This window comes from Conger conger, chromosome 2 (assembly GCF_963514075.1).
Source record: "Conger conger chromosome 2, fConCon1.1, whole genome shotgun sequence".
NCBI lineage: Eukaryota > Metazoa > Chordata > Actinopteri > Anguilliformes > Congridae > Conger > Conger conger.
Window position 1 is genome coordinate 68,682,980 of NC_083761.1, and position 24,154 is coordinate 68,707,133.

Here is a 24,154-nt window from a genome sequence, read left to right on the forward strand (position 1 = left end):
GTTTTTTCTTAAAAGAAGCAAATGTCCTCCCAGTTCAGGCGGGGCGGGGTTTGCAGACGGCTGTAAAACACTGGTTTGATGGCGACGGGGGCGGGCGGTTGGCAGGGGGCGGGTGGGGGTGGTTGGGGGCTCCTTGTGGGCGGGCGGGGGGCTCTGGTCGGTTGGCAGGGGCGATGGGGGGCTCCAGGTGGTTGGCAGGGGGCGGGCGGGGGCTCCAGGTGGTTGGCAGGGGGCAGTTGGGGGCTCCAGGTGGTTGGCAGGGGGCGGTCGGGGGCTCTGGGCGGTTGGCAGGGGGCGGTTGGGGGCTCCAGGTGGTTGGCAGGGGGCGGTTGGCAGGGGGCGGTCGGGGGCGGCTCACTTGTCCTCCCGGTGCTCGGGGAGGCCGCAGGCGGCCAGCGCCGCCCTGTAGTGCTGCAGCACGCTGCGCACGCTCTTCACGAAGCCCTTGGACAGGGGGAAGAGCGGGAAGCCGATGTCGGGGTAGCCGCTGCGCTCCGGCAGGAAGCTGCGGTAGCTCTTTCTCCTCTTCTTTGGTCTGACCACGGGCTGGCCCCCGGCCGAGTCCAGCTGGGCCCTCCCGGCCCCCTCGGGCCCCGGGCCCCCGGCCCCGTCGCAGTCCGAGTGCTGGCTGAGGTCCTGCTGCTGGGTGGTGGAGGGGCTGAGGCCCGAGTCCTCCAGGTCCTCCCCCCTCAGGTCCTGCTGGCTGGGGCTGCTGTGGGGCACCGCCTGCACGCCCTCCTCCAGGGGCTCCGCCGAGAGGGGGAACTCCCTGGGGCCCCCGGGGCCCCGCTCGGCCGACTCGTGCAGCTCCAGCCAGACCTCCAGGCGGTGCACCAGCCTCCAGCCGCTGCTGGAGAAGTGCTCGCGGATCTCCTGCTGGAACACGTCCACGGGCTGCTGCAGCAGCTGCGTCATGGACTGCACCATCTTGATGAGCGCCATCTCGTTGTAGCAGCGGCTGTTCTCGTAGCCCTCCTTCAGGCCGCGGTCGCTGTCGAAGCCCGCCTCGTTGTAGTAGGGCTCGTTCACCAAGATCAGCCCTGAAACGCAGACATGCGTCTCAGTACACACATGATAAAGTCACACTGATCCGCTCAACAGTACATTGTACAGTGGGCATGAACAACAAACAGTTCTTGAAGAACTGCTAATATCTGCTGCTCTACATCTTGGACAAAAACAAACCCAGCCCAGACGGCTGCTAGTGAGAGTGTGGAATTATTCTTGATTTACATTTTCGGAGATAAATGACCATGTATTTTACATACAGTTCACTTATGCAGCAGGATACTGACTGAAGCCATTCAGCAGTGCCCCACCTCAGAGTCAAATCTGCCAGCCTGGATCCACAATCATTATCCTACACTACAGGCCCAGTGCAGAACTAACAGTACGAGCAGCAGTAGCAGCTGTACCGGCTGTAGTAGTAGTAGTTGTAGTAGTAGTAGTAGTAGCTGTAGGAGTAGTAGCAGCAGTAGTAGTAGCTGTAGTAGTAGTAGTAGCAGCAGTAGTAGTAGCTGTAGTAGTAATAATGGCTGTAGTAGTAGTAGCTGTAGGAGTAGTAGCAGCAGTAGTAGTAGTAGCTGTAGTAGTAATAATGGCTGTAGCTGTAGTAGTAGTAGTAGTAGTAGTAGTTATAGTTGTAGACATACAATAATTAGCAGAAGTCCTGGTGAAGGTGTGTATGCGAGGGGAAGTTAAGGTTCGATCACATGGTCTCACCTTGGATAGAAATGAGCACCTGCAGCAGGCTGGACTTACTCGTCCATCTCTCTGTGCCCTGCAGACACATGCATCCAGTCAGCACTCCACACAATTACAATACACGCATCATATCTCAATCACTGCACATTAATACGCTTAATGGGAACAGAGTCCATTCAGCTGATTCAATGTCAACAGACTCAAAGCACCAGATATTTTCAGTTGTCCCATTTTAAATGAAAGCATCATTTCATTGACATAATGGCAAGAAATAAGCCTTTAAACATGTAATCACTTAACGGAATGTTTCGTAACAACGTTTCATGAGGAAGTTTGATACGGCTATTAGCATTAGCTTCAAATTACCATTGTTCGTTGTAATCGCCAATGGTAACGCTGGAAGAAAAATGACTGGAAGATATTCGGATGCAACAACTTGTGTTACAGAGTGCACAATCGGCCTAAACATGTATTGTATTGGTCACAGACACTCGGTGAACTTAACCAGCTTAATTTAATGAAAAACCACTATAGATAAAAATAATTGGTCTAATATCTGTGGTGCTTATCCTTTTAACGGCAGAGAGCAGAGACGCACAAAGCAGCGACTCCAAGCGACTGCGTGTGGTGTGGTGTGGTAGCAGAAGGGACAGAGTGAAGGCTGCCTTACCTTCCCGATCCAGGTGCCCAGCAGACTGACGCACACCTTCCCGTTGTCGTAGAGATTGGGGTTGAGGCGGCCGCTGCACTGGGACAGGTAGCGGAAGAGAGGAGGCACGGCGGGGTAGATGTTTGGCAGCTGAATGTCGAAGAGGAACAGGCCGTCCTCGTAGGGCGTGCGGGTGGGGCCTTTGATCATCGCCGAAAAGAGGTCCTGCACAAACCCACAATTACATTTCAATTTGGTTTTATTCCGATAGCGCTTTTCACAGAATCGTGTGACAAAGACGCTTTACAGAGCCGCAGGGCTGCAGGCAGGAAGACCGCCATAGGAGCGACACCACTGAAGTAAAAATGTTTCTTGAAAAAAGTGCACATACTGTAGCAGGCTTACACAATAGCATACATCTGTCAGTATACATCTGTCAGTATACATGGCTGCTCTCCCATACCCATCGCCCCCAGCATATTATATTACAGCTATTTAGCCGACACTTATATCTAAAGGGACTTACAGTCGATTAGACTAAGCAGGAGCCAATTTCCCCAGGAGCAAGGTGGGGTTGAGGGCCTTGCTCAAACAACTTTTCAGCTCACAGTCCTCAGACCTCAGCCACCAACATTAATGGAGCAGTCAGAGGGAGGGTAGCCCCTCATTACACTGCCTGGGTCTTTCTAATAGATATGAAGAGTAGTCCATAAAATAGAACAAACTGCCAAAAGCAGGGTTTAAAGGTTTGCACTCGCCATGCGATCCTCGAAGGTCTTGACCATGATGCCGTCGGGCAGGGAGGTGGCCAGCAGCGCCATCTCTTTCCTCACGGTGCTGAAGAACTTCTTGGCCTCCGCCGGCTGGAACTCCATTTTCTTGAAGGCGTGGCTGTCTGCAGAGAGCAAGCGGATGACCCGTCATTCCACCCTGCCCTTTGTGCTTTATTTACACTCCATACCGTGACCTTCCACCCTGCCCTTTGTGCTCTATTGACATTGCACAGCCACTCACCTGCAGGAAAAAAACTCTTAAAACACCTTCAATCAATGTCAGGATTCAGGTCAGATGGGAGGCAAGCTTACAGTATGTGAAACGGTTCAATAGAGACTTCTACACTGCAGCTAGACCTCCCCTCACATACTGACATACACTGGGTTGTGTTTTTATTGCCCCCTCCTCACCTGGGGCCCACTCCAGCACGGAGAACACCTCCCCCTTGGCGCTGGTGAAGGTCACCCCCGGCTTGCCCCCGCTCTGCTGGCAGAGGACGGGCGTGTCGCTGGGCCACTCGGAGCGCACAGGCGTCTGGGGCTCCTGCTGCTTCTCCTCCTTCTCCGCCTCCCCCACCGCCTCCATGCGCTCCTCCTCCACGATGGCCACATTGTCCAGGGTCTTCTTCAGGTTCTCCTGGAGCTTCTTGAAGTCGTCCAGGAACCTGTGGGAGTTTAGCATGAGTGTGTGTGCCCTCACGAAAAGCGAAGGAAGAGAAAAGGCACTGTCCTTTAGATGAACTAGGGTGTATGAGGGTTAGCGGTGTTTTCTCCAGATAAGCAAAACATTGGTTGTTTATCCGACTGTGCCAAATACAAGTTCCCTTGAACTTTCTAGAATTATTATTATTATTTTTCATTTATTTTTTTACAATCTATAATTTTTTCATACACGCATAAATTTCTAAAATCTTGTTTTTCCTTCTCCCCAGAGACGTTTAGCTCTCTCCATGCCGTGTGTAATGAAGCCTCAGAGCCCCACACAGAGCGCTCCTTCCCCCAGCACAAACCTCTTCTCCTTGGTGGGCTTCTCGGGCTCCACGGTGGGGGAGGTGGGGGAGCCGGTCCACAGCTGCTCCACGGTCATGTTCTGCAGGCTCTCCAGGATCTTCAGCGCCTCCTTGGCCGTGGCGATGGCGCCCTCCAGCTCCTCCACGCGGGTGGGCTGGGCGCTGGGGGTCTTGGGCTCCTCGGCGGGCGTGGGCGCGGGGGCGGGCGCCGTCTGGCCCGCGTGCTCATCGTCCATCAGGCCGTTGTCCGTCTCCCAGCTGTCGCTCTCGTCCTCCCACTCCTCCGACGAGGCCCCGCTGCTGCTCTCCTCCACCGAGTCGTAGTCCGTCTCCTCGATCTCCGACTCCACGTTGTACAGGTGCTGGAGGACAGGACCGACATCGGCACAACGTTTCTGAATACTGATCAGCCCTTTCTGTGGGCGGAAAATAGCCCTGCTGAATTCATTAAGTTTAGAAATTATACATGAATATTTCAGAGGTATAAACATCTCAAAACGAAAATAAACAAATAAATCACTTTTCACATGGGTTAAACTCTAGCAGCCTACACAGTACACTCATATTGACTATGGACCTCAAATGCACTTGAAAAAGATGAACTTACGATGCAAAATAACTTCTGCCAGTAATTATCGGATCATTTTATGAATTCAGTTTAGTAGACATTTCAACTTAAGGTAGCAGACATCTACTGCAATAATAAATAGAAATAAAAAGTGCAATAGAAATGAATAATTCTGGTGAACATTTTACTAGCATGAAACACTTAAATAAAGTTACATGCAACACACACACAGGGAGAATAGTTGTCTGTCGTCACTCAAACGTATATATGCAGATATGCAAAGAAACTTTAATTCTAGCACTTTCACATCTCACCCACCGCGCCGTACCAAGTGCCTGAATCCACAGCTACCACAGCAAAGCATCACAGTTGTTGGCCTAACCTGGTGTTCATCTGCATTTATAATGAAAGGAAGTGGGGGTTCTCTGGAAAGGTCTTCAGGATTACCTGAGGCAAGACGATGGTCATGGAGTTATCCGCCCACACCACCTCCACCTTGCTGCTCACGTCTACTCGAGACACCTGGCCCACTGAAGTCTGGAGGGACAGAGAGATGAGCAGCCCGACTCCAGCATGCAGGCAAACACCCACGCGATTCACAACTTTAAAGACACGTACGCAGTTATTTTATGGAACGCTCACACTTAAAGGTACAATAGGTAATTTCGGATTTCTAACGGTCAAGAGAGGAGTTGCAGAAACAAACACCCTCAAACCACAACACTGTTTGTGTGTTCATGATGAAGGAATCTGCATCGGGCAGTGCTAGATTAGCTTACAGCAGATAACCGTGTGCAGCACGCACACACAGCTTTGAAGGAGCTCAGCTGCATCACAACATCACCCACTGGTGCTCAGCGATGAAAGCATTGACGTGTCGTTCACGAAGGAGTCGGTTCTTTTAGGTGAATGTTGGGAGCTGGCTCACATTTCTGAAGAGCCAACTTTTTTTTTTTTTTGTAGATAAACATAATAAAAAGAAGTCTGCCTTCAATATCAACGGTGCAATAACAAAGTGAAGAAATACCATTAAAATAATACATAACCATCTAGCAAGCCTGGCGAGACATTCCTCTCCCTCGTGTGTGAACTGTGCAGGCAGCGGGAGTGTGAGGGTCTGATTGCACTGCTCCTGTTATAATGATGTGAGCTACATGGTCTTGAACAGACTGAATGAACTGCATTGAAGTGTTGTTATTGTATATGTGCTCATCTCCGAAGAAGTCTACGATAGCGAAAGGATTTCCTCACAGATTAATGCATTCAGTAATTACAGCGCGCATTTTCATTCTGAACAGAGATGCATGACGTGCTGAACAAACGTTTTCCAACTGGGCAGCAAAAATCCTCGTATGATAGCCTAATACAGTCAAATCGCACTATATTTATGTGATGTTGTGGAATTTAATAGACACATTATTTTGGTTAATGAATTTATAATTAATAGGCCTATTGTTATTGAATGTTAATCTTGCCATATAGTAATTTAACCACCAAATTGACCATATTGGCATATTTTGATGCATTATTAAGAATGAATGTTGTTTTGCCTGAGTTATTTCTTGTATCAAATGGATTACAAATTACAAATGGATTACAAATTAAGTCTTGTATTACAGTGACCTTGATGTAACTTCATCCATTAAAATGCACACTTTCTGTCAGAGTGAACACTGGCACTGAATTAAAGGAGAACGGTGATGTTGATGCCACACTTCTTTTGAAGAGCCGATAAGACTCGGGGCCAGTACTCGAACATGGGGCTTCCCTTTCAACCTGGGGAAAAGAAACACAGAACCGCACCTCGTTCTCGCAGTCCGTCGCCTGCCCGTTCTCAGAGTTCCATATTCGGATGACGATGTCGGTGGTGCGGAAGTGGAAGTCCGGGTGGTCGGCGATGTCGTAGACACTGACATCCTCCTCCTCGCCAATGACCTACCAACGCCACGCAAAATCCATTTCACACTCCCGTCACGAACATTAATAACCACATAACATTAGCACAACCTGGAATATCAAGGAGCGTGAGAGAACAATTTCACACCCAATAAACATTAATAATTACTCAAAGTAAATTTACTCCAGGCTTTTTGAATACAAAAACTCATTTTCTCATCAGGAAACAACCAGAAAAAGCTTTACTGCAATATAACGCTTAGTCATGGTTATAAACCAGTGGTCTCCAACCCTGGTCCTGGAGAGCTACTGGGTCTGCTGGTTTTCGTTCTTACCCTGCAATTAACTATAATCAACTGCTCTAATTTAATTAATTAACTCACCTCACCTGGTTACCTGGATCTCAACAGGTGTTGATTTTAAGGTGAAAACAAAAACCAGCAGACCCAGTAGCTCTCCAGGACCAGGGTTGGAGACCCCTGTTATAAACGCATTCACACACTTTGGCTGTGTGAAATCGTACAGTTGCCACACTATTCCCAGCTGGTGTCCACAGTGACACAGCAGGGCTCCGCTTGACCGTGCGCGTCGAGACTCACTGACCTCCACGTCATCGCTGCTGCCATTGAGTTTGACCCATTTCACTGCACAGGTCCTGCCCTTGTGGTCCCCAGACTGGATCACCCCGTACACACCTGGGTCCTGTGGAGCTTGAGCTGAGATACACACACAGGTACACACAAAAACAACACACAGACACACACATACATGTACATACAGTCACACACACAGACACATACAGATACACACAGTCACAAAAAGTCAAACGCTGTACACCAAACACAGCTGAACACGAGAAGGAAAGCCTGGAGCTCAGTTTGATGTCTGCTTTCACACTTTAAAATAGGCTTTAAAAAGACACTCGACAGACTCCCTGCAGCAGACCGTGCTGGGAGATGACAGCGCAGATTAAATACTTACGCCGCTTGTCCACCACAAAGTCCCCGGGACAGAACTCGTAGTTGTCCAGGTGCTGGATGGGAATGAGTTCGTTGGAGCGGATGCCCGTCTCCACGGTGCCGTCCTTCCACATGACGTCCGCTGAGGTCTTCGTCGAGACCACCTCCACCGCCACCCTGTGCACACAGACACACACAGAGACACACAGAGACACACAGAGACACACAGAGACACACAGAGACACACAGAGACACACAGAGACACACAGAGACACACACAGACACACACAGACACACACAGACACACACAGACACACACAGACACACACACACAGACACAGAGACACAGAGACACACACACAGAGACACACACACACAGACACAGAGACACAGACACAGAGACACAGACACACACAGACACAGAGACACACACACAGACACAGAGACACACACAGAAACACACACACAGACAGAAACACACACACAGACAGAAACACACACACAGACACACACAGACACACACAGACACACACAGACACACACAGACACACAGACACACACAGACACACACAGACACACACAGACACACACAGACACACACACAATGAATGAGAGGGAGACGGGAGCCAGCCCAGTTTCTCTGTCCTCGCCGTCCTTGTGCCTCATCAGTGATAAATCACCGCACTGTCCTGCCAGCCCCTTAATAAAAGTATCCAGAGACGGCCCTCCTGCAAGCTAAACCACCCAGACTGCAGGGCGTCTATTAAAATTCTCATTCAATCACATGCAAAACGGTGTAACATACTACTGCAGAGCCTGTCCAGTAATATTTCATATTCTCCATAATTATCAATTATGAATTCAGAATTTATTGCAGAGGTCAGGGGAGTGATAACTGCCACAGTGACAAGTGTAAATGCCAGCATCAGACTTGAAAGAGGTGAACACAATTATGCAGCTAAATCCAGCCCTTTAGCCAGACGGCAGCTGTGCTACAAGCTCAGAATAGCCGGAAAGAACGGGGGGGGTGACTCACCGGTCCCCCGGCCGGAACTCGCGGGAGAACTTGGTCCTCTTCTTCTTGTGTTTCCTCTTGAGGTTGCGGATGGAGAGCGGGATGCTCTTTTTGCGGTTGGACCCCACCCCGCCGCTCTGGGACGAGGCAGTGGAGCTGGCCGATGATGTCATGGAGCTGGTGTCGTCCGTGTCGTCGGCCGCCTCGTCGTCAGCGTCCTGCTCCCCCGACTCCGCCCACGTCTCCAGGGCGCTGTCTTTGGCCCGCCCCGCCGCCTCCACCGGCCCGTTGTTGGGGCGGCTCGGCTCCACCCTCTGCGCATCCTTGGCCCCGTCCCGCTGAGACTCCGGAACCTTCTCTGCTGCGCAGGTACAGAGGAGACAGACAGGCTGGCATCAGCCAAAGTGCTGTGGACCGAGCTACCCAGAGCACGCCCTCGCACGGGGCCTGTAATGTGCGGTCTAGACGGGGGCGGGAAGGGGAGGGTTTGAGCGAGAGAGAGGCCGTACCCTCAGGACTCTCCGTTTTCTCCGCAGGCTGGGCGCTGGAGACCTGCCCGTCCGAACCGTCTGCAGCCTTCCTCACCGCGTCCTTCTTAAACATCCGCTTTAGCTGCATGGGTAAAACAGGGTGAGGTCAGAGGGGGATGCTGAGTCATGCTACCCTGACCACACGGAGGAGTGGGAGCGGTCCGGTGACGCACCTTCCTGGCAACAGGGTCCTCGGGCAGGACAGGGGCCCCCTCGGGCCCCTCGCAAGTGATGCGGGTGGCGTCTCCTTTGGCAGGGAAGACGTACAGGGCCCGTTCGCCCAGCTGCCTCTGGGTGTGGTCGTAATAGCCCAGCCGCTTGACTCTACACAGAGAACGACAGCATTTCATCCAGGAGTCCCAATGACTGACAAACACACACCTCTAATTACATCACAAATGCAGTGACTGCGGCCTTCAGTCTGCATTGCTACACTGAGGCTAGGTACAAGCAGGTAGGAGGCTTCCCCCGCCTCAGGCGCAGGTTTACCCCTGGAGGGAGGCCCATACCTGCAAAGGTTCTCCTGTGTGATGGTGGAGGGAGGTGGGTACACACTGTCCGTACCCCTGGGGGAGTAGCTCTTCGTGATCCACGTCACCTTCAGCTCCACAACCTGGACCTGCGGTCCAACAGACACAAAATAGCACGGTGGGGTTCAGTCATAAGACGCTTCATGAAGTCATTCACGGTGACGCTGGCTGCACCCTCACTCACAGAAAGCCAAAAGAAACATTCGGTGTGAGAAGCTGTATAGAATGTGGATGTGCCCGTGTTTGTCCCCGGCGTTTCTCAGCAATGACACGGAGCTTCTCCGTGAGCTCACCTCTTCCACCACCACCCTGAACTTGCTCTTCTTGCTGAGAACGGGCTTGACCCCGGACAGCCACTGCACACTGGAGAACACTTTGGAAGGTCCGATCAGCACCTGACCGGGGTAGAAGCCGTAGGCCTCATCAAAGAAAAGGCCCTGAGAAGGAGAGGACAGGGAGAAAATCATTCACTAATGGTTAAGCAGTGTATCTTTCCTGCCTCCCGAGTGCGTTTTTACCCACACCAGCATTCCCAAACTGCGGCAGAGAGGATGGGCAGATAATGCAAATATCCCAGGGAACTCGGAGAACCCCTCCATTAAAGCAGGAAGGGTGAGGCTCCGATGGGTGAAAGGCTTCTTCAGATTTCCCCGAACTTCCACGTGAAGACCACTCCAGGGCGTTGGTGACCTCAGCAGTACAGGTCAATGCAGTCACTGAGAAAACGCTGTTTGCTCCGAGCAGCACTCACCGAATCGCTGACATGGGGGCAGACATCATACAGCTTAGCACCATCCTCCACACTCATGGAGCACCTGCAGGCCCAAGGGTGAGAGGGGAAGGAGAGGAAAGCGTGAGAGAGAGGGAGGAAAATGGGACAGGGAAGACAAGCGAGTAGAGAAAAATGGAAAAAGCCCCAGGCAGGCCAGAGCTGAAGCAGAAGCCTGGCGGCTCATGCTATTAAAGTAAGATGTACCTCCCTCACACAGCTGAAAAGTGCCCTTAATCCCCACTGTCATATCCGTGTCAGAGTCAAAGGGCAAAACCTAGCAGCCAGCTTTGACGGTACTTCCTAAGTGGTTTATACTTACATTGCACGATGTGAATGCTATCACGCAAGCAATATTTTTAGCACGCCATCGCATGTTCTTTCTGAAAGCTGAGGTCAACTTTGATGTCATTTTACGTATTTGAAGACAAACCCGGAGGTGGGGTGGCCCTACGTTTCTGGAAAAAACCTATGCTGGTTGGGGTTAGTCATTAGTTCAGGGTTGCCGCCTCTCTTTTTGGCATGAGAAAGAGGCTCTCATGCTTCACATCTCACCCCCTACCCCTAGTCCAGGTTGCAATACATCTCACTCCATCCAGCTGGCCAAAGTGGGCAACCCAGGATTAGTCCCGTTGAAAACCCCGGAATCACCACTTCAAACTAAATTTTAAACACTAAAGTGCTAAATATGCTCTGCAATACAGCACTCTTAAGTGTTCAGAGATTACTCTTCATCATGACTGCTTTGTTGTTGTGAAGGCTGACTTCTGTTGAATTCATCATATGTTCTCCAATTATATTCATAGTCACTGTATGAACGTTATTTGATGTTTTTCCCTAAGTTCTGTCAAATTACCATGGATTTCAGATGCCTTTTATTAAGGATGCTATAGGTTTTTTTTGTGTTTTTTTAAATTATTTATCTCCTTTAATCCAGTCCAGTCAGATTTCATTTTCACTCAATGCATCAGGTTTCCTTGCTGGTGGTGACACACAGGGAGTAGAGATTGTATCAATCAGATATAATTATTATGTGCACTTGAATCACGCATTGATACAAGATGGATGACAGAGCTCAATAGAGCTCAGAATGTACAATAGATCTAACATACCACTTCACTGTCAGTTAAACAACCGCTCACAAACTAGCCGCCATCCATTGTCATTCTAATCTTTTGTCATTCTTTTACTTTCATTACACTGGTATTACTTGCACGCAGTTCAGTAATGCTGCCAAATGCGTGCATGTCACCAGGCCCTACAGATATTAGCAGCATGTACAGAAATCCCTTTAGAAAAAGGTCATATGCAGGGTGTCCCCCAGGAAAACAGTCAGAGGAGGGGAGTGAGGCGGTGAGCTACAGCTACACCTGACATGTTATAAACATGACTAGATAACTTTGTTAAATAGCATACATATATCGAATGGCCCAACGTATGACAGAATTATGGAGATCTGAGCAGGGTGGTAATTTCACCTGTGGCAGGAGTGCTAGCCTAAGTAAGGTTAAAACTTAAAAAATAAATCTTACGGCCAGTAGCTTCGATAAAAAATTTAAAAAAACAAACCTGACCAATTATTACAATATGGACTTTATTATAAAATAAATTACTGAGTGAAGTCTAAACAACATATACATCAATATTGATAAATGCGACAATATCATCTGTTATGACGCTGTAGAGGCTGAGGTTTTATCGATTTTTCTCTGACGTTTGTGGAGGCACTAAATCACACAGTAAGTATTCACAATCAGTCAGTCACTGATGCTGGCTCAGCCGTTACACCATGACCTAGATGTGCATATCATCTCCTCCAACATAGTAGATGGGGGTTATGTTTTCGGCCATTCCGTCAGTTAAAAAGCCTCATGATTGGCCAAAGGGAGACATGGCAGCATGCATGGCTTTTCACATAAAGGCATATAACTTCCAAACTAGTCCCACAAATGTTTGTGGTAAGGTAATGACGACAGGAATGGAAGAAATGATTAACCTTTGATGAATGGTAAATGGCTCATAGATACCAGGCTCTCTCTCCATTTAGGCCAGACTGAGTGTATTGTCATTGGGACCAAGGTGATGCTGGGTAGAAAAGTGATAATTGGAGACAAAAAGGTTTAAATTAAAAACTGTGTTAGCTATCCAAGCCGTGGGCTTAGCCAGTCTCTTACTGGGGAGACCATGGGGTTAAATACTTTTGGCCAAAATCAAAAAACAAATATTAAAGTAATAGTCACTGCTGAATGTTTCAAAAGAATGACTGATAATGTCAATGTGACCTTTGAGTGTTTATGTATACATATTTTAATACACACTCAGTAATCACTTTATTAGGTACACCTGTACTCCAGCTTGTTATTGCAAATATTTAATCAGCCAATCACGTGGCAGTAACTAAATGCATAAAAGCATGCAAACGTGGTCAAGAGGTTCAGCTGTTTTTCAGACCAAATGTCTGGGGAAGAAATGTGATCCAAGTGACTTTGACCATGGAATGATTGTTGGTGCCAGACAAGGTGATTTGAGCATCTCAAAAACTGCTGATCTCCTGGGATTTCCATGCACAACAGTCTCTAGAGTTTGCAGAGAATTTTGCAAAAAACTAAAACCATCCAGTGAGCAGCAGTTCTAGGGGCAGAAACACGTTGTTAATAAGGGAGGTGGAGAAGGGCCAGACTGATCGGAGCTGACAGGAAGGTGGCCGTAACGCAAATAGCCATGCATTACAACAGTGGTATAATGATGATAATAATTTTACTATGTATACGGTTATTGCCCGAGTATATTTTATCAATCAATATCCAACAAGAGGAACTGGCATATATTGAAAACAGCATAGTGACGGGGGCGGGTTGCACTGAGTGTCATCGTCCAGATGTGTCATGATGACAAAATGAGTAAATGGTGCTGTTCCTCATTGAGAGGAGAAGCTGAGAAGAGTACTCTACCTGGCTCCATTGGACAGCTTCAGGATGATGTGATTGGTCAAGTCATACACCTTTCCCAGCCAAAAGTCGTAGGCAATATAATCTCCATACATAAAGGACTGAAACAAAAAAACAAAAAGAGGTCATTAATAGGTGTAATTATTATTTTGAAATATACGTCATGCCACATTGCTATTTACAGGAATGACCCAGTTTGGAGGATAAATAGATTTCCATGTCTCAGAATTCACCAGCAACATTTTTTTGAGATTCATGTAAATGTGAATTCAACAACACAAAATGTATCAGATTTCAGGGTGCTCATAGAAAACAATGTTTTTATTGGACTAATAGGAACACCTTAAGGGAGACCCTGACCAAAGCCTTCTCATGTATTAGGTCAGAAGAATTTTCAGCACAGACGCCATGAGCCCAAGACTCTGAACTGGCAACAAGGTTCAGTGAGTGTACAATGAGAATGTGTGGAGCCTGCAGCTAAACATTTGAGTCTTTACTGCCCATCACTATATCCAGAAAAGATTTGCACCAATGCGTTTCACTAAACATTCAACATAAGTGGCGTCCTACAAAGTCTCAGAAATAACATTCATGACAATGTTTCGGTCATCTTGTCCTTCATCTGGATTTAAATTTGTTTGGAGCACGCAATCCAGTGTGGTATTCATTCTTACCTCAAATTTCACAATCCACATGCTAAATATTAATTAAATAACCTGATAGGCTTGGTGGGTTGTCAGTCATGCATACAGGTTTTTTGTATGCAGTCAATTAGGGATAATCTCATAATCCGTGATAGTGAGCTCTGAAACACCGAAATCCATGTACCCAAGGAACTCGTCCATCCCCTGTTCTTTAATTCAATTCAGTTCAATTCCATTTTATCTGCACTGCACTCTTCACAAAGACATGGTCACAAAGGCGCTGAAAGGGGCTGTGAATATATAACTTCATTCCCATGCTACTTATTGTATATGGTTACATTTTTATGTGCACATACGTTTAATCCTCTTTACTCCTCTCCAAGCCAGGCAATGAGAAGCTTTACATGAGAAATTATCTCACTGCTAACACTTCCCAGGTTAACATGACAGAATCTCACGTCGCACTACCCAGGTTAACATGACAGAATCTCACCGTTAGCACTACGTACGGTATGTATGCACGGACGTACAGTAGGGCTTGCATGTCTTACCCAGATGTGTTGCAGGTCTCTGCACTTAACGGGGTAGAGAACGCAGTTGGTCCCCACCAATTTCACAGCACACTCAATATTGATGTCAATCACTGTGCCACACTGGTTGTCCTGTAATATAAAAAAATAAATAAATAAATAAATAAATAAAAACATTTTTAAATATTTGTTACACAAATATATTAAAAATAAAATAAAAAGGCCTTCTCCATATCCCTACAACAATCTGCTCAGTCTCACACTTTCTTGATGTTATTTTAGTTTCACTACACGTTTGACGATTGGCATCATGAGTCGTTGGACAATGACTGCAGCAAATCCCTCTGTCAAAGCACTGCAATGTATTTCTCCTCATGGAGGAATTGTAGTGTTCATCAGCTGAATCTGCAGTCATTCTCCACAAATTCCCTCAATAGCAGTTGATGATCAGAAGAATATGAATAAATAACACAATAAAGCAATGTAGAACTCGGAAGTCGGAAACAGAGATTTTTCAGATAGAGGCAGAGAGCCATGCCCTGCAGCAAAATTAGCATTTAGAAGAAAACCTTACATTTGCATTCATGCGACGCACAATGTCTCTAGGCACGATCGACCGATCTTCAAGTTTCAGCTGAAAGAGAGAACAAATAAATAAATATATAAATATGGAGAAACATTCTTTAATCATCCACAAAATGACCTCTAAACTTTGCTTCTCCACAGCTTGCATGCAAAAAGGGGTCGGGGGAGAGCAGGCTTAAGAACCAATACCTGGGAGCTACAAGTACAATTTACTGTACGTGGGAGAATCAAGGAACTACGGTTTCCAGCCACGCATGGCTTACTAAACTGAGGGAATCTTTAGATTCCAGTGAAATTGACAAAGAAATGAAAGAGTAGCTAAACTAATACCAGAAGTTATTACCATGAAAATCGTAGCAAAAAGCTATTTCAAATGACTTGAGAGGAGCGCACACAGAGATGAAGATCTAAGCTGCATCTCTCTGTTATCAGAGAAATGGGATAGGACTGGGCTGGAACATTACCTTAAGGTTTCATAAATAACCTACGCCAGGTTCTGTAGCTGATCGACATCTTCGCTAAACAAAGCGATTAAATGTTCTTAAGACATGGCGCTTAAGATAGGGGCTGGTTTACAACTGACATATTCTCCCAAACAGGGACTTCAAGACGTAGCTATAACCGCAGAATCTTTTCCCTGTCCCCTTCACCTGAATAATCCAGCAGTGAGGTTCGTATCATACAGCCACGGTACTCAAACAGTTTCGGCTGCAGATTAGCAAAGTATGGGCAGACTTCAGGCAGCCTCAGGCTGGCTAATTGCCCCCTGAATTAGACACTGCCCCCAGCGTTCGACCAGGCAAAGACAACACCACAGTCTGGAGCCATCCCTCCATCAACTGCAGACGTCAGCGAGTTTGGTTTGTTTTGAATTTGTAGGTACAATGTTTTCATTACGGGTATTGATTTTAACTTGTCTTCTGTGTGCCCTTCTCTCAAGGGCTGGGCTGTGGTGGACTGGCTTCAAACGTAGAGAGACCGAGAGGGCTGGCACCGGGGATGCGCTGCAGACTTCTGAACATAAGAGAGGGGGAAGGATGCCACAGAGACACAGGGCAGTGTGATGAAAACATGCAAAGATGTCTGGACACGAGGAATGTGTGGGGAGAGTAATTGCCGACACGGGCCGATGACTTTATTAATGTCATGACTGATTACGAACCGGAAACTTCATGAAATGCCACTGATTCCAGGGCTGCACAATCCACGCAGAGCCATTTCTGCCAAATGCAATAGGCTGAAATGTGTCGAAATTGGACACACAATAAAATCATTTTTTTCCAGAGCTGAAATACTGCATAAGCGCTCTTTCTTGCGCTCTGGCGAAATGATGCAATCTAGCTGTGACTATCCTCTAATGCAAACACATCCTCCGTGAACCGAAGATTGCACGGTCCAAGGTGAGGACGGGGTAAATGGCTGCGAAAACCACCAGAGCGTGACACAAAGCAAGAGCCTTGTGTGCACGGATCAGGAGATAGGCAGGCTGACTGCACTTTAGCCTTTGCACACGATTACAGCGAGTAAAACACACACAGCCTGGCAGCTGCTCAGTGAAAGGTTAAACATAAATGAATTGTGCGAACAGACCTCATCATATTCAAAATGTGCCAATTACTCTGCAAGGTGTAACTGCACAACTATTTTAGGAGGTCACAGAACCAGGCGTCAGATCTGCTGTGAGACAGGAGAACAGCCACAGTCAAACGGCTGCTGTCGCTGCAGAACCATGACAGAAGGAAACATGGAGGCTTGGATACTTCACATCTTCTTCTTTGGTTTAAGCTATGCATAATGAAACTAATGCAAAAAAAAAAAAGAAAAAAGAAAAAAAAAACATTTGGAAAGCAACCCCTCTTACTTAAAAGAACCTCAATTATCATGAACTTCAAGTCTACAGCCTAATGGCTAAGACGCTTGACTGGGACCTGGAAGCTTGGTGGATCAAGCCCCAGTGTAGCCATGATCAGCAGTTGGGCCCTTGAGCAAGACCGTTAGCCCCCGTTGGCCCCTGTTAGGCTTCATCAACTGGAAGTAACTCTGAATAAAAGGGTCAGCTAAATAACAATAATGTAATGTAATGCTTCAGCTCAGTGCTCTAGGAGACACTTTTGCCACACAATTAAGAAGCCCATGTCCTGTAGTTAAGGAAAACATTGGTCTGCTTCCTAAACACGGCACATACGGTCACTGAGAAAGGCATTCAAAGGCAGCCCAAGGATCGGTTATTCGCCGTTTATGAGCATCACATAATTGTCATGAGGGCGCATATGCAATCAGTTGTTGTGCAATTTAGTTCTGTATCTTTTGGATCTCATGAGTGAGAATTCCCACCTTCAGACTCGAGTCTGGAACTTCAGGCCCGATTGGCTGGTCCCCACAGGAGTTCTACACAGTCTGCTCAGCCGGTCCTCATTCCACACACTCCGTGAAAAGCTCATCTCATTTTCTTCGGATGTCATTACTCAACGCCACCCAAAATTCCTGCTCTCCCAACTTAACGAACCCTTCAGCAGTCTGCCTCCACATGCATCAGTGTCTTAAAGGCAGGCTGTGTGGCCGGAAAGCAGACTTTCTTAAATTAGAGCCGCCGGTTCCACAGAGGGGGGAATACTTATATATCTTTTTAAGACACCTGATATCTGCATCTAGTTAGCCATGGTCTACTGGCCACTTTCATTTCCCTCAGCACAAAAAAAAGCGGGTCGTGCATTTTACTGATGGAGGTATAATTAAGTCGAGCAACAACTGCTTAATTGTGGTTGACATCATTAACATTATTTTTATCAAATTTCCCCGTACTCACACAAAAGACCAGGCTGACTAAAGAATGGCTTTATGATAAAATCTACTCAAAGGACACTACTATGCCACCAGCCAGGAACCAAGTTTAGGACAGACATCTAAAGGTGCACCTGGGGGATTTCGGAACTAGACCAAATAAAAATAAAGTTTCCGGAGAGAACGAGGAAGAGGGCCTTTGGTGTATATTTAGATGTATTCATATGGAAAGAAAAATGAGATTGTCATTAAAAGGAAATGTTACGTATATGTATATATAAATAAAATGTATATATGGGTCGGACTGAATTCAGTGAATGCTTTAAAGGTTATTGTTACAGATGAACAGAGCGAATATATCCTTAGGTCTCAGTTCCACTTTGGAGTGCAGAAGCGGCCATTATCCCACACTCTCAGTGCTCAGACTGCCAGGAAAGGCCATTATAAAATGGGGCAATTCACTGTGAAATCACACCTATTCCACAATGGCCCTTTGAGGACCACGTTGAAAACCAACAAATACCATTTTTCTGAGGCGAACGCTGGTGCACCAGATCAGTATTCTCTGTGCCAAGGGGTATTTTTCCTCCATTGTGAAAAAATAAGTATAATATTTAGCTTTTAAAGTGAATCCCTAAGAGCACCTACGCTCAATATGTGATTGGCACTTAATGATGTGCTATATTATACCGAATAATTAAACCCCGTCAGACTCTGCCATGTCCACGCCTTGTCCATCTTTACCACGTTTAGATATGATCTTCCCTCTTTTGTCAGTAACGCCACTGCTATTATACAGTACATATCTACGTCACTGAGTGTCTGATATGGGTCCTGTACAGCCAACCATCACAGGGATCAGGGAAGTACATGAGGTGAGTGTGAGGCAGGCTGAATTCGCGGTGCACTCGTCTGGGACCCTCTGCCACCCAGCCCTCTTCTGACACACAAAGGTCGCAGTCCTGTCCCGTGAAAGGAACAGACCGCAGACAAATGGCGTGAAACGGGGTCAGCGTGAGGTCACGCGTGAGGTCACATAATGAAAGCAGGAGCAGGGAACGTCCAGCTTGAGAAGCAGCAGGGAGGCGAGCCGGCCGCTTGGAGTGGCGTCTCCCCCAGCCCCAGCCCCACAGCAGTGGGACAGGAGGAGGGAGAAGGAAGACAAAGAGCCGGTGAATCGCTCGGGACGCTGAAGGCCGAACAGGAGGGCATGAATAATGCAGGCTGGAGAGTGGCGGGAGCCGCACTGCTCCTTTGAGCCGGGAGCAGGAGCGCACCGCAGAGCTTAGTGACAACACAACAGCGGCCCTCGTGACAACCATCCCATGTGCTGGAGGAGCTGAGTCACAGCGTACACCCAGGGAACACTGACACACCCCGCAGTCTGGCCTCGACACACGAGGCCCACTACCGCCTCGACACACCCCGCCCACTACCGCCTCAACACACCCCGCCCACTACCGCCTCAACACACCACACTTCCAAACATCCCATACCAATTACTGCCTCAACACACTACGCCCATCGCTGCTTCAACACACCCCATGCCCACCCCTGACTTCAGACATACCCCACCCAGGACTGGACTCATAATGACTCAAACTGGCACAGTGCTTTCTGAGGCTGATGCGGGTCATACGAGTCCGAGTGACATGAGAAAATGCAGAGTCACTGTCCTCCAGGGAGCAGGTCTGCGACTCGTTAAGGAGCAGGGCACCTGGGAAAAGAGGCTCTCCTGCCCGCACACATTTAACAAGGCCACAGCTGCACATAAAACACTAATCTGCAGTCCTAGCCTACAGTGCAGCTCCTTGCATCCAATCTCTATCAGAGCCCAGTGCTGGCAGGGCCCGGCCCTGCACAGTCATGGCAAAGGGAGCTCAGTCACGTCTGCTCTCCATCCCGGCTCCCGGTGGAGCAGTGAGCTCCACAATATAATCAGATCAGAGTCTTCTGCCGCAGATTGAAAGTGGACCCACTGCTACGCGTCTCGCCTAACACTCAACATTTCACATGAGCATACCGGCTGTACAAGTACCAAATACAAACCTATATCGCCTAACCCAATCATTTTTTTAAATATCCCCTAAATTTGCTTCCTAATAATATTACCTTCTCCATTTCCCTCTGCCGCTTACCATCACAACTACATCTATTAGCCATAGGGTACTGACAATTATTGATTACCATTTTTTGGTCCCTGTTGACTTGGCTTCAGCACCTAAACATGTATGTATGCACCTACGTACATCGCTCTGGATAAGAGAACCTCTTCATAGCTTAAATGTGAATATTATATCACAGGGTGATTCTTCACCTTGATAGAAGGAGGTCTTGCAGTAATTGTCCATCCTTGATCCTCTTCCTGAAGGGTCATAATTCATTACAACGCACAGCAGCTTTTTACCAGTCACGTCTCCAAAGAAAGTGAACGAGACAGGACTGCTACCACTTTTCTGAGTGTTGGGAATATGATCCAATTACAAACCCAGACTCTGAGCGAGCCAGACACCTTCAATATGCTCGTTCACTGCCCTTCCCAGAAATGATGAAGCGCTCCACGTGCCGAACGCTGCCCAGAAGCACTCCTCCTCAAAGGGAGACAACAGCAGGTGGCTGCAGGGACCCAGGGAGGGGCCAATTAGCCCATTCTAATGAACACATCTCCAGCAGCTGTGGCAGCAACTGCAGCCAAAAAAACAATGGAAAAATTACAAGAAAGCCTTTACAGCCCAAAGATACAACACGGGCATTCCATGCCAACTCCAGGAGGTTGTCCGAAAGCACCTCTTGGATTTTCGTCTTTTTCTGCGTGCTGGTAAACAATGAGGATATCAAGTTTCTGAAAATTTGAGCCTCGTACATTTTGTTTTGCCAATAGAGCCATTCTCCATTGACATTTTCCAGGTGTCACAATGAGAAACGCATCGTGGCATGAAATGTGATTTTAAGAGGTCCATAACTTTGTAAGGAAAAGCCCTACATTTTTGGAGAATATCTAGCGGTAATTTTGTATGTAGAATTCATACCTCAGAGGACCTGCACCTATTTTCATTTTGGAGATATTTTGCCTAAAAATGTACTTTTCTGCCACTAAAAGTAACAGATTAAACGCTGTTTGTATAGTGCTGTAAAGACAAATCCCACTGAGTAGCAAAGCAATTTTTTTCTAGAAAAGTTGATTAAGCATGTAACTTGAACATATCTGTGGTAGACAGTAGGGTGACATTTCTGACATTGGTTTCCGAATGGGTCTATATCTGCCAAAAATGGCCAAATCGAATATTCCATGGGTCATACATCTCAGCTAATGTTCTCAGATCACTCATTCACAAATAAAATTTGGAAATTCGTCTCCGGAGAAAAAAAGGGAATCTTTTTGGGCAAATATCTCCAATATGTATGAAGCATAAATTTTTAGGAATTGTATATCTCATCATTGCCGACCAACAGACAAAATAAATCCTATGGTGCTATGGTGCAACCTTTGCTGGCACGGAATGGCCCAATATATGGTTGTAAACTATATAAACTAGCACCAATGCTATAAAATAAAAAAGGCACCAATTTATTGGCCTGAATAGAGCATTATAGTTTTGATTTTAAAGGTTTGTGTCCTACCCGCCTGCCGAGTAAAGGTTTATGTACATAAAGACTTCTACACATTTCGGCCATAGACTGAAATTTGGCATCTCGCAGGCGCTAAGGAAGTAGAAAAGTGCCATAAGAAAAAATACCTTACAGTCTTATAAATGTAATAAAGCACAACATTTCTCCAGGGAACATCAATCAATCCATCCATGTATGAGGCAGATCTTCAAAAGAATACACATTTGCATGTCCTGCTGGGAAGTTTAGGGGACACCTAGGTGTACATCTTTTTTTCAGAAATATTAGAAATTGACCGAGTGTCAATCGTGGGATGGATATTATATTACTAGGAAACATGATGACAGTTCTGAGATTTGACCTTACCTTCATGCAAATACAAAGGAAATCAAAACTCCAGATTTGAAACTGCTGAGTTTAATAGTCACTTTTGTGTTTGTCCTTGGCATCCTTAGATACCTACAGGTAGCAGGAGTGGTATATTTAGCCCTTTGCAGCCGATTTTATAAACCGCCAGCAGCACCCAGCCACGTCCCACCCTGTTCTCAATGCTGCTTTGTAACGCTAGCAAGGAGAGGTCTGTGGCCACACTCTTCCCAAAGGGTCCCCACGTTAACAGGACACCAGGATGAGGACTCCTTTCCCAAAAAGGGCCGCCCCACTGCAGTCTGGGCCACGCTCGTCCTCCCGAGAGCAGAGAACCCGATTAAGCCCTGCTCCAGGAGCGGACCCCCCTTCACCCTGCGAGAGCAGACGCAGGCAGGAGCCCTCTACGCATGCTGCTGCACAGCTGCTATAAATAGCCTGGGCTAGTCTGGAGGATCTCAAGATTGAAGGGGTTAGGATCGAGTGTCTGACAGAACCTTGGGTGCTTCCTTGCACATCCCTGGGGACAACCTGGTTCTGCTTTGTTGCACATCCAGCAGGAGAACCTGCCGAGTGTTCTTGCACATCCAGCGGGAGAACCCGCCGTGCTTTCTTGCACATCCCAGGGAGAACCTGATGCTAACCAGGTGGTGCTACACAGCTGCAACAGGCAGGCCGTGTTCCAGGGCTCTGCCTGGGCTGCAACACTACTCCCCGCAGCTCCGGGGGGAAAATAACTCAATCGATAAGCATGCTCCACTGTAATCTTTTACACAGCATCCGCCCAGCGCAGACACGACCCTCCCGTCGAAGAGGGGTGGGGACAGACCAAACCATTTCAGCTGGAGCAGCGCTGCGCACACAGACACACACAGACACACGGAGACTCCAGCTCTCCCAAAGCCCGCAGAATTATTATTATTCATGCAGGGGCTGCTGGCTGCGGGCTGGGCCCCATTTTCTCACTGGCTGCCCGTCGTGAGCTGGGAAATCAATGCCAATGAGTTAGAAGAACATGCGCGTTTCTCTCCAGCGATACACAGCAGGTTTCTCTCTCTCCCCGTCACTGCTCCCCTGTGATATCGTCACGTTGGCGGAATCTGATTATTCTGGCTTTGTTGACGAGTGACATGAGCGAGGCGCCAAAAGTTTTACGACCCATGAACCCTGGTCAATAGACATAAAGGAACATCGGGAAACGACTACAGTGAGGTCATTTACAGAGACTCGTACAACTGTGTGAATTAACATCCCTTTAAAAGGGGTGGGGGGGGGGATTACATTACACTGATAGCAGAAAGGTTTCCATTTCCTGCAAATATCAACAGTCATTGGATGCATTGCACCTCAGGACTGCTGTAATGTATCTGTATTCTGTAGATATCCCACTGTGCCTCACACACACACACATACACATACACACACACACACACTCTCATGAAGGCTACAATAACAAAAGCACTGTTCACAGCTCGGATACAGCCAACTGTAACCCGAGTAAAAATAAAACCAAACAACAAAACAGAAACTGAATCTCAACTCCCCAAAGCCCGCCAAAGACACAGGCAAACAATGATGGACTTCAGGAACTTTTTCTATTTTTGTCCACATTTTCCCCCCTGCTCTCTGGTTTTGCTTCCAGAAATCGCCCATAACAATGTGTGGAAGCCAGCACAACAGCATGTATGGAACTACTGGAGGCAGCAGGTTCAGGCAGAGGGAAGGGGGGCTATTGTGGATGGGGGGGGGGGGGGGGGGGCATTCTAGCTCTTCTAGTAGAATCCCTCCATTACAGGTGCACTCTGAACTGACATTAGACACGTGACCCACCACCTGCCACTTCAAAATGAAGACTACAGGGGTTATGGGCCAGTGGCACTAGATGTGAGGGGACTCAGCAATCCAATCAAAGACAACACAACAAGATACTGACACCGATTACAAGATACTCATGAAACCAGATATTGGTACATAACCATAAGCAAACAAATACAAAAGCATTTATCACAGACTGGCTTGGTTTGATCTGCAGTGCAGGAGGGCCTGGTGAGTCACCCTCCGTGTGGAGTGGAGCGCACTCGGCCCTGAGGAAGGAGCGGGGAGCTTCCAGTGGGCTCCAGCTCCGGCCAACGCCCCTCCGCCCAATCCTGCAGAGCTGCCCCGGGCCCCGCACACACCGCACTGCGCGGCAGTCAGACCGAGGAACGAGGAAACCCAGTGCGAGCGGGAAGCCGCGGGGGCTAACGCGATTCTCTCTGGCAGGTGCCTCTGTGAGAGCGGGTCTGTCC

At 47.7% G+C, this 24,154-nt stretch overlaps 1 protein-coding gene across 1 annotated transcript in view; it reads right to left on the minus strand.

The window, feature by feature from the left end:
- Positions 1-293: 293 nt before the first annotated feature.
- Positions 294-24,154, minus strand: part of ube2o (ubiquitin-conjugating enzyme E2O) — a 28,630-nt gene continuing 4,769 nt past the window's right edge. Inside the window, exons 2-20 of the mRNA XM_061231305.1 lie at positions 15,100-15,159; positions 14,547-14,657; positions 13,355-13,452; positions 10,386-10,449; positions 9,928-10,071; positions 9,614-9,723; positions 9,278-9,428; positions 9,084-9,186; positions 8,596-8,935; positions 7,582-7,736; positions 7,204-7,316; positions 6,508-6,639; positions 5,152-5,241; positions 4,137-4,498; positions 3,538-3,791; positions 3,112-3,248; positions 2,375-2,578; positions 1,723-1,780; positions 294-1,040 (exon numbers count right to left, since the gene is read on the minus strand). Of these exons, the coding sequence (XP_061087289.1) occupies positions 355-1,040; positions 1,723-1,780; positions 2,375-2,578; positions 3,112-3,248; positions 3,538-3,791; positions 4,137-4,498; positions 5,152-5,241; positions 6,508-6,639; positions 7,204-7,316; positions 7,582-7,736; positions 8,596-8,935; positions 9,084-9,186; positions 9,278-9,428; positions 9,614-9,723; positions 9,928-10,071; positions 10,386-10,449; positions 13,355-13,452; positions 14,547-14,657; positions 15,100-15,159 (3,372 nt within the window). The 3' untranslated portion in view covers positions 294-354. The remainder of the gene's footprint in view (positions 1,041-1,722; positions 1,781-2,374; positions 2,579-3,111; positions 3,249-3,537; positions 3,792-4,136; positions 4,499-5,151; positions 5,242-6,507; positions 6,640-7,203; positions 7,317-7,581; positions 7,737-8,595; positions 8,936-9,083; positions 9,187-9,277; positions 9,429-9,613; positions 9,724-9,927; positions 10,072-10,385; positions 10,450-13,354; positions 13,453-14,546; positions 14,658-15,099; positions 15,160-24,154) is intronic.